The 17,968-nt window shown below is 29.1% G+C and overlaps 3 protein-coding genes across 9 annotated transcripts; 2 read left to right on the top strand and 1 right to left on the bottom strand.

Annotated features, from left to right (window-relative positions):
• The first annotated feature begins 74 nt into the window (after positions 1-74).
• REPTOR (repressed by TOR) lies at positions 75-6,810 on the top strand. The gene is made up of 7 exons (XM_031977430.2): positions 75-220; positions 331-1,190; positions 1,271-1,907; positions 2,246-2,671; positions 2,750-3,247; positions 3,382-3,504; positions 3,625-6,810. The coding sequence occupies exons 3-7, from the start codon at positions 1,283-1,285 to the stop codon at positions 3,717-3,719; spliced, it is 1,767 nt and encodes a 588-aa protein (XP_031833290.1). The 5' UTR covers positions 75-220; positions 331-1,190; positions 1,271-1,282; the 3' UTR covers positions 3,720-6,810.
• LOC116427233 (protein SPT2 homolog) lies at positions 6,811-12,985 on the bottom strand. 4 transcript variants are annotated; one of them, XM_031977337.2, is made up of 8 exons: positions 12,863-12,985; positions 12,546-12,697; positions 12,304-12,450; positions 12,089-12,218; positions 8,600-8,757; positions 7,568-8,528; positions 7,214-7,438; positions 6,811-7,152 (listed from the first exon to the last, which is right to left on the bottom strand). In XM_031977337.2, exons 2-8 carry the CDS (start codon positions 12,627-12,629, stop codon positions 7,067-7,069), a joined length of 1,791 nt encoding a protein of 596 aa, XP_031833197.1. In that variant the 5' UTR covers positions 12,630-12,697; positions 12,863-12,985; the 3' UTR covers positions 6,811-7,066. The 4 variants fall into 4 exon arrangements, with proteins under 4 accessions (XP_031833197.1, XP_031833196.1, XP_031833195.1 ...); XM_031977336.2 differs by having other exon boundaries at positions 12,786-12,884; XM_031977335.2 differs by having other exon boundaries at positions 12,771-12,880.
• A 796-nt stretch (positions 12,986-13,781) lies between these two features.
• Positions 13,782-17,837, top strand: LOC116427234 (fatty-acid amide hydrolase 2). 4 transcript variants are annotated; one of them, XM_076371037.1, is made up of 11 exons: positions 13,782-14,353; positions 14,522-14,649; positions 14,757-14,909; positions 15,027-15,235; positions 15,388-15,614; positions 15,722-16,051; positions 16,175-16,467; positions 16,681-16,776; positions 16,849-17,007; positions 17,173-17,355; positions 17,493-17,837. In XM_076371037.1, the coding sequence occupies exons 3-11, from the start codon at positions 14,886-14,888 to the stop codon at positions 17,580-17,582; spliced, it is 1,611 nt and encodes a 536-aa protein (XP_076227152.1). In that variant the 5' UTR covers positions 13,782-14,353; positions 14,522-14,649; positions 14,757-14,885; the 3' UTR covers positions 17,583-17,837. The 4 variants fall into 4 exon arrangements, with proteins under 4 accessions (XP_076227152.1, XP_076227150.1, XP_076227151.1 ...); XM_076371035.1 differs by having other exon boundaries at positions 13,782-14,447; XM_076371036.1 differs by having other exon boundaries at positions 13,782-14,459.
• The last annotated feature ends 131 nt before the right edge of the window (positions 17,838-17,968 follow it).

The raw sequence follows: 17,968 nt of genomic DNA, 5'->3' as shown, positions 1-17,968 counted from the left end.
TTTCTATGTATTATCCACTTGTTGTTCATTCGTATTATGGATAGATCCATCACACAATAATAATGGCTTCGGTTGATCACGTGATCAACCTCTCGTTTAGTCCATTTTACTTCAAGCAAGAAGCGTGCTGTAAAAAAACCAAACATAAAGCTTGTTGAAGATGACTTATTTCATTAATATTCAATATGATTAGCGAATCTTTAAGCTTTCGAATTTCCAGGTTTTACATTTTATTGAATTTTCTTCTTTTATTAATAAATAAAGCAATAATCACTTAAAATATTCATAACGTTAATTTTATGTATGAAATAAAACTTTTTTTTCTTCCAGAACTATTCTAGTGCACGATTACGCACACGTCCCTGCAAAAGTCACGTGGTTGTGTTGTGACGAGTTAATCCGCACAGTGAATGAACAACAAATGAATTATATTTGCTTTATACGTTTTCGTACATTCACTTATCTCTGAATGTCTTATTATAGAAATCGGTAAATTTCATAGATTTCGTGTTATTATGTAAATTTTTCATTTTATTAAATTATAATTACCAATAAATTCACGAATCATAAATTACTGACAAGTTAAAGATTTACTTACGATTGGTTGAATGTTTTGATTGGTCAGATACTCGACTTTTGTCATGTGACCGTTCCCTATTTATGTTAATATCAGTAATACTGTCTCGAAAATTTTGTGGCAAAACAATAACAAACTGTGTTTTGTGATTGGTTTTTGTGGATATTCGGTGCGTAGCTAAAGAAAGTAATCCACGGGTATATATTGACGTTCACTCGTTTTTCTAAAGTGTTTTCACATCGAAACGAACGATCTTAAGATTTTTTCGAAATTAATTTGAGAAAATTTCGTTCGAAGCAATGTCGTCGTCTAGGAAAAATATTTGCTGACGAAAGTCATGGTCATCTCATGTGCGGATGTTGAATGTACTATGTAAGCGCATGGATTGAGGATTTTTATTATTAATTTCTACCAGCAAGAACTATGCAAACGAGCCAACTGTGATTATATATTTCACTATTTTCTTTACTTTCACTCGAAATCGAATTGTTTCGCACGATTTTACTTATGTTTAGCAAGTTTATACGATTGCATACATTTGATTAATATTTAAAAAATCAACAATTGATAATTGGATATTCGATTGTTCTGTTAATTGAAGGAAAGATAATTGGTAAGTTTAGTTTTGTCAAAACCTGAATAGTTTAAACCATTAATTCAAAAGTAGAAAATTTTAATTCAATTAATTTTAAGATTTTATCACAAATGGGAGAATCTGGATATACAGAGTTATTTCCAGAGATTAAAACCAGCTCAATGGATAATATAATAAAGCAAGAACCTAATCAAGAAATGGGTTCATCTTCTGCATCAGTACCAATACCAGGGGGACATAGAAACAGCAGAGGTGTATACGATCAATTTTCACCATCACCGTTAACTATACCTTCCATCTGGCCTACTAGACCAGATTTTATAGAATCTCCATTTAAAATGGATTCCGATCATTTAGATGTTTCCTTCAAAATGGAAGACGATGATATATTTCAAGTTGACAAAGCAGATCTTATTCAAGGACCTACTCTTGCTGAATTAAATGCCAATGACGATACACTTCTAGGTGATTTAAATTTTGATGATCTGCTTTTACCAGAAGAAAGGATTCAACCATATAAAGTAGATGTTAACGCTACACAACCAGTTGGTCCTTTGTTTAACGATAATAACGCTGGTTTTGCACCAAGCAGTTTTCCACAATCTGGATCAGCATATCGTAATTGTCCTGCATACATAAATACACATGGATGTAATTTGAATCTAAACGTTGTTGACAACTTGGAAACAATTAGTCCTAACGCATTTCCAAGTCCAGGAACCAGTAACATTGCAGGTTTATATATAACATTATTATTTATTTTCTATTTTCACATTACGAAAATCTAATATCAAATTGATAAATGTTTGTAAAAAGGTAATAGATATTGATAGTACATTACATTATAATAGAAATTTCAAAAATTTGAATACTTAATTAGAGAAAAATAACAAAAATTGTGACTATTTAAATTCTTCTTAATCTTGATTTATTTTATATTTATGATAGCAATTTTTTTATTTTGTTCTATATCTAATTAATATTGAATTTAATAGTATTAAATCAATATCAGTTGCATAGGAATAGATTATATAATTCTATTGATAATGATGACTATTATTTTTTCTTTAAAGGTAGTTCAACAGCAAGTTCATCAACATCGCCACATCCTATGAATAGGCCTAGTGGTCAATCTGCACTTCACGATCTGTTAATGAAAAGATGTGAAAATGCTTTTGACAGTACTACTTGTGGACAGATAGATATTGGATGTGCAACCAGCAATAAACCTAAAATATCCAGGTTGTCAATGTCTGCACCAACTCGCACAATGGGGTTTGATCAGATTTGGACTCGTAGAGAACCACGACCACATTTATTAAGTACTAGTAGCCTTACAGGCAGTGGTGTCATCGAAGCAGGATCCACGAGTAGTTTGAGTACTGGAGAAGCACTCAGTCCAGATCCATGTTACCGTATTGATCATCTTAGTCACGACGAAGGTTATGAAGATAGTGATGATGATAGTGATCATTATGACGATTATAGCAGCGACAACGGTACTTCATCAATTATGTATTACAATTTGTATTATAATAGTTTTCAGCGTTGCGTTATTTCGTTTTATACATTTGCAGATACAGGTGGCAGTGATGGTGAAGATCAGAGTACTGGAAGTAGAATAGGAAGTGCAAGTGTAGATTCAAATCGAGATAATAAACACAGTAAAAAGGAACGATTTTTTTGGCAATATAATGTACAGGCGAAGGGTCCAAAAGGACAAAGACTCGTAGCAAGAACGCGCCTCGAAGATCCACATATACTGAACGAAGCCACTGATCCTGTCTTCAGCCCTCATTGCGCACTTCGCGGAATTAAGCATAGTGGGAAGGCACGGAAAGGAGATGGAAACGATCTCACACCGAATCCTCGAAAATTATATAGTATCGGTCGTGAATTGGATAAGTTGTCCCGTGTCATAAATGACATGACACCAGTGTCAGAGTTACCTTTCACAGCAAGGCCCAAAACACGCAAAGAAAAGAATAAACTTGCTTCCCGAGCGTGCCGCTTGAAGAAGAAAGCTCAACACGAGGCAAATAAAATAAAGCTACATGGTCTTGAACAAGAACACAGTTGAGTATTTGCAGTCAGACTACGTAATTCAATTATATCTTTGTTGGTTAATACCAATGTAATGGATATATGATTATTTTCATTTTACTGACACTGAAAGCAACATATAAAAAATTCACGATTATTATTTCAGAGCGATTGATTCAAGGTATATGTCAAGCGAAACAAACGCTTGCTGCAAAGTTAGCGGAACCCAATCCTGAAAATCAAGAAGAACTGACACGACAGATGGAAAAATGTTGCAAACTGGCTACAAGTTAGTATTGACAGATTCTTAATACAGATTTTACGCTTTGTTTCAATAGTATTTCTAAAAGATATGAAAAAGGATGGAGGACCCATAGATATACTGTTTATGCTACCTTGTATGTTACAGAGATACGAATTGCGAATCACTCGACCGAATTTGTCAACAGAGTATTGGATAAAGTTCGTGCTGGCGTTGTTGATGGCGGCATCGATGAATTTTAATACACTACGATTACTTACTAGAAACATGCATTCATGTGTATTGATACAAAATTGCGAGAAAGAGGTGATACCAATCACACACACACAGTTTTTGACAATTTATTGCGAATCAGGAATTAAAAGTAGGTGTCGTCTCGGCACAGAAATCAGGAACCGAAAATAAATGTAAAAATCGTTTTAGTTATTTTACAGGAAAAATAATTAGTTATTAGTGGACAACTATTATTAACAGTATGCTAGCTTAAGTAATATTACAGATATTCTTATAGCTTATTTTAATCTTTAATATTAAGGAATTATTTCAGATTGCTCATTTTTATACAAACGAAATCGTGTGCATTATAAATCATCGGTTCCTGACTTCATTTGTGATAAATGATTTCATTTACTTTGATGCTATCATGAACTTGTAAATCTATATACACGCATGCATATAGAAATATGCATAAATATATGTATGTATAACGCGCGCGTTGGCGTGTGTGTATATATATAGATTTAACAAAATTTCTGTGCATTGCTTCAAACTGAATGTTATAAAACGTATCATGGACTCTCTGTCTCGTTGAGGCGCTGCATTCCTATTTCCTGTTTCTCTGCCTTATTTCGTTCTTTATCATGTATATACTTTTTATATTTGTGTGTATTGTGTACTTGTGTGGATATGTATATAACATCAGAAAAATGCCCTGAATTTCGCAATATTATTCTACATGCTACGTGATTACACAAGTATAAAACTCAGTATAAAAATGAGGAAACGATGCGTTTTATTTGTCGTACGTTCAGGACACATTTATTTTTTTTGTTATTCTTTTAAAACATATTTTAATACAAGAATTCATATAAGAAGAATTTTATTTTTATGTATTTTTAAATTATTTAAAATTTTGTTAAGGTTACCAAGCAAGTATATGTCGTATGGTATGGACTATTAATATCTCGATAACAGTGATAGTTATCGTAATCAAAATAGTACATACATATATTTTATATTCGAATATAAATTTTTCATGTCACCAACATGTAGGAGAGAATTGCGAAGCCAGGAGTTCTTTTCTTTTTCTTTTTTTATTTAAGAAACTCGAGTCTGTGAATTATGTTGTATGTAAAACTTGTTTATAATACTAAGTACTTGCTATGTTTGCAATGAATTTTATATTATTATTTTCATTTTGCGTATATACGTAAAAAGTATCAGTTAATACAATCATTTGTAGCAGTTCATGTGTAAACACATGAAATTAATTACGAATCCAGTGTTCGGTATTTTTTTAAAACATTACTGCAAGTAATCAACATGCAATTCCAAATTGCTATTACATACAATACAATTTTTTCAGTGATTGATAAGATTAATAAAAGAGTAATTCTATTTTTAAAGGTTTATTTTGCGTTAAGTTATTTGTAAATATTGTTTGAAATTTAGATTTAAATATACAATTTTTTATGTTAACAGGTTCAGGCATTTTTCTTTCATATATCACTAGTAGTATTAGAGAGTTCTAAAATTCAAGACAATTGGTCTCTTATTAAAAATTATCAAAACAGTTAAACACAATATTCTACTATTTCATACAATTTTCGTTTTAGGTTTTGGTGACTTATGTTTATAAATATTATGTATTGTACAGTACACATTTTAAGATAATGTCATTCATAATTCAAAATTTTTATTTTAGCAGTTTTATACACATTATTATGTACAAAAAATATGATTACGTGTAACTTTAAGAATTAGTTATTAAAACGTTCAGAAAAATGCATATGAACAATTTTTTTCGTTGGTACTTGATGGGACAGAACTTTTTTACAAAAAAAAAAAGTGATGCAAGAGTTATCAGTTTTCGATATTCATTTTGCGTTATTGTCAGATTGTTATTGTAACTTATATTAAATACTCTAGTTAGCGTTGAGATTATCAACTCTTAAATTACCTTTATCGAAATACATATTTGTAAGCTTTTTATATCGTTTATGTAAAATGTATATTTTTATTCATAATTGTAATCTGATGTGATACTGTAATTATTGAAGTACATTCAGAAAAACCAATAATTACGTTGTATGATCAAAAGCGTCATGCTATTGCATATCTTTAATATTTTGTGTTGCAAATTATTATTTGAAACGATATTGTAAAGTGTGTATCCTTAAAATTCATTGAAAATGTTTATATTTAAGTGTTCTCATTGAATATGTAAAATATCATCAATATTTAAATTCAGATATCTTGTCTGTAAAACTATTGATCATAAGTATGTGTTTTACGTTATTTACTAAAAAAGAGTACAATGTTAATAGTATTTGAAATATTATAAATTATTATTATTGTCACTATGAAATGTATAAACCTTCTGAATTTTCTATTTTATTAATGCATGAACGTCAGATTTTCAATGTTTGAAAAAATAATTAATAACTGTTCAAACACAAATATCAACTTAAGTTATAAGAGAATTATTTTTGATAAAATATGTCAAAAAAATTGGAAAATTGCCATTGACATCAAAGTTCTCATTGGTCACATTGATAGACCGTAAATGTCAGAATTTTTTAATAAGAATACAACGTACAACGAATGACGAAATTCATTAAGAAGCAAGAGAATTTGTAACGCCAAGATCGTTCTGGTGAATATCTGGCTATTTTTATCTACCTCAATGCAAACATTATACCTAAGCATAATATTGAAATAATATATTTATTTTATTATAAATAATATACATGTTAGGTATGTATGTAAACGCATATACATATATATATATATATGTATATATATGTATATATATATATTTGATATTAAGGTGAAATCAGAAAACTGAAATCAGCGATGTATTCTTTTAATATAAAATAATGCCGTAAGGAAGGAAATATATCTGGTTAACGCTTACTTTACATTATCAGAGCATTCCTTTCCTACATACAAGGAAGATATAATATATATTTTTAATTGAAAATAATTTTCCAACAAATATATTCATAGATATTATTACATAAAGTGTAAGACGAGTAAGAAATAAAACTATTTAATATCCCAATTTAAAACGATTGTATTCTTTTGCAAATAAATTGGATAAAAAAAAACAAAGTATTGTTAGATTGTTGGACTTAAACGGGAAACATCCGGTTTATTCATTAAAAGAGGCATAAATTAATTTTCCTTTGCAAACGAAAGAATAGAGAAAAGTATGTAGATACATAAAAAGGCAGGTATCATGCAATAAAACTTCTCTAAATCTAATAATTTATTACAAGAATAGAGACACCAACGATTTTGAGCATCGTATAAGTATAGCGTAATTTATTAAATAAAATTTCATAAAAATTTATAAAGAACATAATAATCAGTGTTTTACTTTTTTCTTTAACATAGCTTTTCGCTTTTTCTCTAAAGCTTCCATACGCATGTCCTCCAAGTCTTCCATAATGCCTAGAAAGTTTATTTGATTAGTTACATGAAAACAATGAGAAGAACAGTATTTTGATATTACCTATTTTAGTAGATACATATTCTTCTTTAAGTTGTTGTGCGAAACTGCTCTCCATAGCAGCGTCATCTTCATCGTAACTGCCGAACTTGTATTTATTTTTGTCATAGCCAAATATTTGACTTATGTATTTACTATAATCTTCCGTGTTCTCTTCTACTTCATCATCTATGAAATCATCAAGTTCCGAGTCGTAGTCTTCATCTTCATCCTCATCTTGTATACGACCTATAAGATTTGGCAACAGGTTTATTAAATAAGCTTTTGCATTCGATACTCTTCCAAAATAATTATACGTATAATTAATATCATTGCATTATAAATTATGTATATCATAAAATTTAAATATATACTCACGTTTATGTGCGATTAATCCTTTCTTCTGATCTCTCGAAGGAATCAGCTGTTTAGATCTGATCGGCTTCAGATCTGCCGGAGGGAACTGTCTGACTTTTTCATTAGACATTTGAGGTGGACGAGGCTTCACCGCGTTCGTTGCGGGCATTTCTTTCTGCTTCATGCTTGTCGACGGCACTTGCTTTTCCAAAACTTTCGGTTTCGGTGCAGGTTTCTCTGGTTTTACATTTTTCGTATCTGCGACTTTAGTTTTACTCAATTTTAGTTTTTTTTTCTCTTCTTCGATGGCCTGTCGCATTTCCTCCAATTTCCTCTTTTCGGACTCCAATTTCTTCCGTTCCTCCAGAATGATGTCTCTCTCCGATGTTTTCGAATTACTCACTTTATTGGAATTTAATTTACTCTCACCCGATTTCTCGACTACCTTTTTCGGGATCGGAGATTGTACTACATTTGGCGTTTTCGTAAGCGTTTTATTCGACACTGGCAATTCAGTTGCCTTGGGATTTTTGCTTGTCTGATTAGCGATGCCAGCAGGATCTTGCGTTTTACTCGGTTTGCTAGTCGAGGTAGTTCCTTCTTTGCTGTTTGAATTGCCCACTTTACTTCGTTGTTCCTTTCTCTCCCGCCATTCCTTCTCTTTTGCATATTCTTTCATTTGTTTCTTAGTCATTAGTCTCTCCGGTTCTTCGACTTTTGGTTTCGCCTCGATCACGATTGGCTCGTGTTGTTTCTTTTCCGCAATTTTAAGTAATTCGTTGAAATCCATCGGAGGTGGCATTGGTCTCTTTTTAATCTTCGGTTTTTCATCCTTTTCTTTTTTATCCTCAACTGGTGGTGCAGTTTTCTCAATTTTTTCTTCTACTTCAGTTTCTACTTCTTTTGCAGAAGATTTTCGTTTACGACGGTGTCCTAACGCCTCTTCCACTTCCTGTTGCTTTAAAGCTTGCTTTACTCTGTCCTGGAATCACAGTTAATTTTATTATCATTTTATTTATTTTTTCATTTTAAGAATTCCATATGATTTCTTACCTTCGTGGAAGCGATATCCTTTATTGTTCTTTTCCGACTGTCACTGAAGAGAGGTTTTTGAGGAGGAGCATTATTGTATTTATTCATTAACTGATTATAAAATGCAGAAGCTTCTTGCGACACGTAACCGTAATCATCTTCGTCCGGTTGAGAGGGTCCTAAAAAAAATCAGTTTTAGAACATACAATAGAAACATTTCATCTCGTACGACTCTGATTTGTTTGAAATATTCGCATTACAAGTTGTTAGCAGAACTTTTAATGGAAGTCATTTGCCTAAAAAATTGCTTTCACTGTCTCAAACAGTGAACTCTTCCATGAATCAGTATAAACTGAGATTTTACGATATTTTGATACTTTGCAACCACTTTCTGTATAAAAAACTAAAATTCACAATGTCTTGGATCATAAAGAATATTACATTCTAAAAAAAGCGTGCAGCAGCTTCTACATATAATGATATGCATTAATATTCAAACAGTATCTTATATTATTATTCTTATTATTACCAATGATTTTATTATTGAAACATATATATGAGAATATTATAGGTAAAATAGGAAACAGGTAAGACAAAACTTGTTTCATTGTATCCCAGCTAAGAGGTGATTCTTCATGACAAAGTAAAATGAAAATGAATATAAAAAGATTATGATTTCAGTTGTTCTTAAATACATGAAAGTACTCCTTAAGTATAATTACACGCTAAAAGAGACGTGAGTGAGATGAATCAATCGAGATACGAACTTTTATCCCGAGGTTCATGTAAGATCCTTTAGAAACTTACATGCAAACTATCATAGGTATAACTTTAAACCTGCCTATCTGTTGAAGACTACAAAGGTGTGTTACTACTAAAGTACATTTCATTTCTGTGAAATCCATTGCAGCGTTAATTGCATTCAGTTATTTTGAAATTGAAATTATAACTTGTATAAGATATGTAGTTTAATTCCAGTAAAACTTCAAGTAGAAACTAAAGTATTTTTCTAGCAATAACGTGGAAATAAAAAGAGCTAGATATTCTATGTTATTAATTATATTCAAATAGACATTGGCAGCGTAATCAACTCTTTTTTTAGTATTTGAATATAATTAATCGTATAAAAACTTAACGCTTTTTATTTGAACATTAACAACCCATACACCAGCATTCTTTCCATCAGGAAAGCATGTTACCTTTCCCATCATCGCTATCCCTCGAAAAAGTTAAAGCCGTTATGATCACGTTGTTGCTCACTAACTCGAAAATTGTCTCGTCGATTTTCGCGACATTCTTTCTTGTCACTTTGTCCTCTCATCATTCGAAATGAATAAAATTCCTTTGCAGCCCTGTAATAGAGAACTTGTATTCAAGAGTTATTCCGCTTACAATACACCTTGAAGGGAATGCGCGTCAGTTAGTGGCTAAATTTGATAACTTTTTATACAGCTTATTCTCTTGTCTATCCCTTCTATATTTCCTCGAAGATTTCTACTTTCCAATAACATACATTAGCTTAAACTGTCACTAGATATACAATGGCATGTTAGCGTAATAAATCCAAAAAACAAATTCATTGTCATTGCAGGTATTGAAAATGAATTATCATTCAAAAGAATGGAACAGGGTATAAATTGAACTAATACTGATTTCTTAATAGAAATACATCCGAAAATATTAAATTATTAAGGGAGCTTTACAAGCAGATAATCCAACAAATCTTCTAAATTATTTATATGCAATGAAATCAAAAGTAATAGCTGGCCACTAATTGAAATGCTTTCCTGTCAAACTTATACACAAAGAAAATCTACGATGCGATTCTTAAAGAGACCCTAATAAAATATTCTTTCATCTCAAATTCGTGGACGAGATTACAGCAAGAATATTCGGAATGATTCATGAAGCAATAACAATCCTTGACACATGAACTAATGTTCTTTCGAGATAGAGTCTGCTTTGCTCACAGAAAGAATGCTGGCACATGGGTAGTTATTCTTACTATACACCACAATTTCAAGTGAAAGGGTTAAAGATAGAAAATCTGTTCTCTATTATAAAGCTAATATTAGCTTGATTCATTAATATTGTTTCAAGTCTGAGACTTAATTTCTGCAGAGGTAACAATATTTTCTATATTCATGATTTCTGTGAACTTAATTACAAATGCGGCAGAAATTCGTCATCGCAACTTCATAATCATAGTATCTACGTAGTTTTAATGTTTTAATATTCTTACAGTACCAAAATAAACTTGTACTGATACATTAAATGTACAGAATTTTAATAACTTTTTCCAGATAACATATTTATTTGTAAACTTTGGATATATAAAATAAAGAAACTAAAAATCTATATGTTTAATTTTAAACAATAGTATATATCAAATTTTTATAGGTACAATCAAATTATACATTTCCTTATAGCTTCCAATTTAATGGTAATTGCAAATACTTTTTGCATTACACATTAATCATTGTTTTTTCTTTTACGAAAATTAAATTTTTGTAAGTGTAGAAGTGCATAAAGCTGTCAATATAATCTTTTTATTAAAAGCGATAAGAGGAATTAATATAAAATTTTACTATATACTTTAATTGCAATTTTTATTTTTATATACTTCTTGAACAAGAAATTGTTATTATTCTTCTAACAAGATATTATTATATTTTCTGTAATATTCAGAAGATGAGTATCACCTGTCCCAAATTAATTAATTCAAGATCAACTCATTTCTTTAAGTACTTATATTAGTTGTATACATTATTAACAACCAAAGTAACATACAAGTAGAATATTTACATAATGTACAAAAATGTGTTATGGTCCCTTACTTTATGCACTATATTCAAGATAATTTGTCGAATAATAATAATTAATCTAGATAATTCATATTCAATTACCTGTGGACAAAAATACTGCCCATCATGGATAGAAATTGATACTTCTAAATACTCAATGAGAATTGCATTGATCGCATATACCATTCTAGTAGTTTCCTTAAGCATTAGAACCTATATTCACCTCTGTTACATTAGCTAATAAATTCATAAACTGTGAGTATGCCACATGAAATATAATAATCGAAGATAATAAATAACTACCAGTATGTAAATGTTTACGTATACTAGTGGATAAATGAGTACCAAATATTGTATTTTACTCAAACTATACAAAAATGCCATATATGTGTATATTGAAAGTAATTTTTGCAATATTTACAAGAATAAAATATAGTTTTAGTATTAAACATTATGTACACATAATGCTAACAAAAATGTCATTATCATTTGAACTCTTTAACACGTTAATCATCAGATTATCAATCTTTATTATAAAACACTAAGTAGAACAACTATATTACAATTTATAATGATGAAAGATAATAATCAATCATCTGTTTTCTCAAAAAAAAAGTGCTTTGATATTACAGCAATTTTTAGATATATAAATCAAAGTGTTAAATGTGTCAAATTTCTGTATATTAAATCAATAATGATGTCATACCTGCCATTGTCACAGCTGTATTCTCATTGTCAATTGCATCTTCGATTGCAGACTTATTTGCTGCCTTGCATACTTTCAAATGTTTATTTATTCGACTTTGCGTTTTGTGATCCCGTAATGCTAATAAATTCTACATATAAAAAGTAATAATAATAATGTGAAATTCTATTGTTGGATATGCAGAAGATTTATATACAAAATATGTCTTTTTATACCTCTTTTTTCTTCTTCTCCTCTAAAACTTTCCGTTTTTCTTCTTCTTCTTTGCGAGCTAGAAATTTTTTAATATTGTCAGAAAGAGCCTTCGCCTGTTTAGTTGGCTTTTTAGGTGGGGCAAATTTCGTTTGATAGCAAGCAATCGGCTAAAAAATATAGAAAAATACTCGATGAAAATATTAGACTTTGTAGACACATAAAATCAAGGACGAGAAAAATTTAAAAGTGACAATTTAATAACCTGCTTGCTATTTTCATTTTTTTGTGCCACACTCAACAAAGTGCCAAAATCCATTTTGATGAAGTAACGAAAAATACAATTCATATAAATATCACGACGTGTTTCTTAGATTTACATCTTGACTTCGCATTTTATGATTCAACGTTAGCTGTCTAGAAATAAGGTGTTAAACATTTGTAGATTTTCAATATTAAATACTTAACAAGTACGTGTTAAAATAATCACATAAATACTTCAGACATTTTACGCAAAAGTAGATCTTTAAGTGAACACGAGAAGGTAAGAGGAATAGATTAAAGCAAAATGCAGGTACACACATAGAGCTATATTTTCTCCGACAGATGGCTAACGTTACATCTTACACGTAAGTAAACTTAAAATGTATCCACAATGGTGAGACACTTGTAAATAGGTATTTAAATTTCGACGATTACAAATAATAATTAGACACGTAAATTTATTAAAAATTAAAAACACCTTGCTTTATTAGAAAATATTTAATAAATTTATAGGAATATAAAACTGTATTTCTCATATGATATGTTATTTGTTTCATAATATGCTATTATAAAAGTTATTTTATTAAGGAAAATATATATATGAAATTATTATTGAGGAAAACAAGCATAGAATACAATACAAAAAGTAATTAATGATAACAAGCTACTCGATTCGCTATATTTTCTCCATTTAAGGAAGCTACAAAAAAGTAGCATTTCCATCTACATCATACTATTCTATGGTGTTAATATTTACATTAAGGCATCTAACAAAGGATAATATTTAATTATTCATTATTTTTCTGCATGATAAATGTTTGAACTTTGCATATAACTTCGCTTCTTTTTCATTTTAATTAATTACATCGCAGTATACTAATAATACATATATTACAGGTGGTTCAAAATATTACTAAATTTGATTTATCGAGTAATACTAAATTATTTATTAATTTCAAAATCACAGTTTGGTTTAGAGAATACTTTTTCTATTATATTTACAATTATAATTAATTATTTAGTTGATGATAATGATAATAAATTTTTTAATATCAAATTTCTATCGGAATCTACACTACCAATACACATTTTAAAAAATTCAGAAATATTAAATAAATTATTTATATTACTATATAATGTAAGTATGAAACCATATCGCCATATTACAGGTTCTACATCAGTGGACAAATGAAGTAATATTAAAAATAAATTTCGTACTTTGCTCCAATCTTTTTTAATTGCATGAGATCTTAGTTCTGAAAGAATCGTATTCTTTGAAATACCCATAGAATGTAGTTGTTTTTTTGTTCTATGTCGATGCATAATTTTACACTGTGGATTATCTTTTTTTAAATTTTCCTCTGTTTTCGTTGTTGGTCCCCATTTTTCTCCACTCTTTTTACTTAAGTGAAGAAATTCAATAGCTTCGTTCTTAAAATAAGAAATATAATTATTAATACGTAAAAAAAATTGTAATTTAAAATTCTATTGTTACATACCACTTTGTGTTTATGAATTTTTTTCATTTCAAATTTTGAAAATTTAATGAATTATATTTTATGGAACGTTTTACTGTTACAGTATTATTGCAGTTAACTTTATCGAATTTATTCTGTAAAAGCTTTAAATTATTATTCAACAAAACAATTTATTTTTAATTAAAATGTTACTAACCTCAAAGTTACATAGATGGATTTGAAAATATTATAAAAAATATTTGTCACTGCAGTTCATATATGTGTATAAGTTTTTATAGAATTACAGAATAATTTTTATAAGTTTTGCTATATTATCAATATTTTGATCAATGTAAGTATTTATCGTTTAAAAGCTTGAAAAACGTAAACAAAATTATTCAGGAAACTGTTCGTGTTATACAGGACATCAGTACCGTTACTTACACGTAATTTTAAAGGTGTTATTGATATTAGTTTCTCTCTTTCATTAAAGTAATTCAAAATTATTTTTTATTTTTAGGATTTCAACAAATACTTTTTTTTAATGAAATGTTTATTGAAAAAAGAAAAGAATTCAATTATGAAGTTTAATGTTTTTGCGTTTAATTAAAATTATGTGACTTTGTTTTCCTTTAATTTATTTTTTAAGTAAGTATTTAGTAAATTGCATAAACAAGTATATATCTATTATTTGCATAATAGTATATTATTTCTAAATATGAAATGTATTTCATTATGGAAATATATTTTCAAAGGTCAACATAGAACGTTACTATGCACAAGGTTTTATAGAGATCATTGACGCGAATGAAATAAGTACACAGTCACGCACATAAGATTTGCAGATTTAACGTTTGAAAATATTTAAAAACGAATATATTAATATGTGTACTTCAATTAAAAATAAGGTAATTAATTATTTCTTATTTACGTATGTACAAATAAAATAATACATTTTTTGTTAAAGTATTTTTTATTTATTAAGTAATAAAATCAGTTAAGTATACATTTATTTTATTGTATAGGACAATAATACAAGCAAAGATGTATTGGAAGCATCAAAAAAGGTTTCAATGGATTGTTTAAAATGGTTATTTATTCAGATCCATATGATATTTGATATTTTTGTGGATATACTTTTCGGATTTTTTTACGATGGTAAGGTACGAAGAGTACCACCAGTAAAAAATAATTTACTGTTAATGAGTGCATCAGAGTTGGCTCATAAAATCAGGTACAAATATTAAAAATATATCTTTAGTTTTGTCTTCTTATCATCAAAACATAAATTTTTATTTGATTAAAAATATACTCCACTTTTTTGTTTTTTCACTATTAAATTATCTAATACATTTCAAAATAATTAAACACATAATGTTATTTCAGAACAAAGGAGGTATCATCTTTGGAAGTTGTTACAGCATTCATAGAAAGAGCGAAAGAAGTAAATGAACTAATAAATGCTGTCGTAGAGGATAGATATTCTGATGCTTTGGAAGAAGCTAAAGCAGTAGATAAATTGCTACAAACATTGGAAAATGTTGATGGAATAAAAAAGGAACAACCTTTCTTAGGAGTTCCTTTTACGACAAAAGAAAGCATTGAAGCTAAAGGTAATTTCATATTTTTATATTATCCAATATTATTATGAAAAGATATTTTTATATTTCATAATTTTGATTAAGTCCTTCCTACACATATATGTAATTTGAACTTACAGGTATGCTTCATACCATGGGTTTAACAAACAGATATGATTATCGTTCTCAAGAAGATGCAACTGTAGTTTCCTTAGTAAAAAATGCAGGTGGAATCTTAATAGCAAAAACAAATATTCCTGAATTGAATTTGTGGACAGAATCAAGGAACAATGTGTATGGACAAACTTGTAATCCATATAACACTACTAAGAATGTTGGTGGGAGTAGTGGTGGAGAAGGTGCAATAACAGCTGCTTGCGGAAGTGCAATGTCTATTGGTAGTGATATTGGTGGTTCCACTAGAATGCCAGCTTTTTTCAATGGAGTTTTTGGACACAAACCAAGTGAAGGTTTTAGAAATTTTTAAGTTTTTATCATAAGAACAATAAAATTAAAAGTTGTAAATTAATAATGAGGAAAAATTGTGATATTAGGAACATTGTAATATTCTGCATTCATAAGATTGTTTTCAGGTTTAACACCACTGAAAGGTATTGGACTTCGACAAATGGACTATCCGAATTCAATGGCAGAAGCAGGTCCAATCTGTAGAAAGTCGGAAGATCTAATACCTCTCTTAAAGGTTCTAATCGGAAAGAAAGCATCTCTTCTACAACTTGATACACCAGTTGATGTAAAACAAATTAAAATTTTTTATCAAGAAAGTTCAGGTGATTTGAGAGCAAGTAAAGTAAATTCAGAAATGAAGACTGCCCTTTTAAAAGCTGTATATCACTTTAAAGAAATTACTGGATCTGCAACAAAAGTAAATATCCTGCATCTTCAAATTATAATTTCTATTTCTGCATATTTACCTTTTTTTTAAATTAATCATAGTAGCAATCAATTGTATAATTTGTTAGTTTCAGAATTTGAATGGCTTGTACAATATATTAGTACAATTTTTATTTTTGTATTGATGCTATATTGTAAGTTTTTGTTTTAAAAAAATTACAATTTCATCATATTTTCATTATAGATAAAAATACCTGGTTCTGAATACAGTTATCGTTTGTGGAGGTTTTGGATGTCTCAAGAGAATCTAGATTTTAAATTAAGTATAACAAATGAAAAGGTAACTTGTTAAAATATCAGCAAAAATTTACTCATGCTTGACTATATTTATAAATTACCTCATATTTTTTAGTATCGTGCAAATGCCATTACAGAAATTTCGAAATTGGTAACTGGAAAGTCTGAATTGACACTAGCCGCCATTATGAAGTTAATTGACGAAGATATATTACCAAAAGATAATCTTGAATGGGCAATGAATGTAACTGCAAACATGAAAAAATATTTATTGGTAAATGTTCACATTTTAGACATACGGAGAGATAAACAGTATATATCGATACAATTTAATTTTTTATTGGAGATTTTTATTTTATAAATTAATTTGTTCTTATTCGTTTTGATATTTCCGAACTATTAAAATTACGATGTATAAAAGGTATATCTTCTTTTTTAGGACAAATTGAAAGACGATGGAGTCTTATTTTATCCATCTTCACCATTTCCAGCTGGCTATCACTACACAGCTTATTTGAGACCCTTCAATTTCGGTTATTGGTGTCTCTTTAACGTCCTTAGGCTTCCAACTTGTCAAGTACCACTTGGATTAGATAAAAATGGATTACCTCTTGGGGTACAGGTAAGATATTCATCCTATTTAATTGTAAAACATTAGAAATATATGTTGTAAACATAATATTATAATACTTGGAAATATTTGACATAAGATTTTCAATATTCTCTTTTCGCCGAATCATTAAAATTATTCTATTAAAGGTTGTAGCAGCTCCATATAAGGATCATTTATGTCTAGCCGTAGCACAAGAACTGGAGAAAGCATTTGGTGGCTGGGTAGCACCTGCTTAGTTGCTTAAAATATAAACATTACAAAAATAATCTGTGTTAAAGAAGACGGATAGTGATGTTATGTGGTGATAATTATTATTAATAATGTAACAATGCTACACTAACCATTATTTTATATACTATTACTGATATAGGTTACGAACACATCAATGATTTAGAATTTTTAAATTTATTTTTCACTTTAATTACCTGTTAACAGCTACTCCATAAGTTGTAATGATATTATTGTCTAAAAATAAAGAGCTGTTAATTGTATTATGGTGAAGTTCAATTCGTCTCTTCAATTATTTTTATATAGATGCATTCTTAACGGTTTACTTTCAAGTTAATAATACGGAGGGTATTATAAATAAAATGTTTACAAAGAAATATGAACAATATATCGC

The sequence above is a fragment of the Nomia melanderi genome, chromosome 9 (genome assembly GCF_051020985.1).
Source record: "Nomia melanderi isolate GNS246 chromosome 9, iyNomMela1, whole genome shotgun sequence".
NCBI lineage: Eukaryota > Metazoa > Arthropoda > Insecta > Hymenoptera > Halictidae > Nomia > Nomia melanderi.
The sequence above is the reverse complement of the archived record's forward strand: the minus strand, read 5'-3'. Positions and strand labels throughout refer to the sequence as shown.

Excerpts from the sequence above, each read along its gene's own strand:
- REPTOR (XM_031977430.2), top strand. The coding sequence starts at position 1,283 with ATGGGAGAATCTGGATATACAGAGTTATTTCCAGAGATTAAAACCAGC. Across the intron at positions 1,908-2,245 it reads AGGAACCAGTAACATTGCAG|GTAGTTCAACAGCAAGTTCA; the intron begins GTTTATATATAA and ends TTTTCTTTAAAG. Across the intron at positions 3,505-3,624 it reads ATGTTGCAAACTGGCTACAA|AGATACGAATTGCGAATCAC; the intron begins GTTAGTATTGAC and ends TGTATGTTACAG.
- LOC116427234 (XM_076371037.1), top strand. The coding sequence starts at position 14,886 with ATGTGTACTTCAATTAAAAATAAG. Across the intron at positions 15,236-15,387 it reads GAGTTGGCTCATAAAATCAG|AACAAAGGAGGTATCATCTT; the intron begins GTACAAATATTA and ends ATGTTATTTCAG. Across the intron at positions 16,468-16,680 it reads TTACTGGATCTGCAACAAAA|ATAAAAATACCTGGTTCTGA; the intron begins GTAAATATCCTG and ends TTTTCATTATAG.
- LOC116427233 (XM_031977337.2), bottom strand. The coding sequence starts at position 12,629 with ATGAATTGTATTTTTCGTTACTTCATCAAAATGGATTTTGGCACTTTG. Across the intron at positions 12,451-12,545 it reads AAAATGAAAATAGCAAGCAG|CCGATTGCTTGCTATCAAAC; the intron begins GTTATTAAATTG and ends TATATTTTTTAG. Across the intron at positions 8,529-8,599 it reads AGGATATCGCTTCCACGAAG|GACAGAGTAAAGCAAGCTTT; the intron begins GTAAGAAATCAT and ends CTGTGATTCCAG.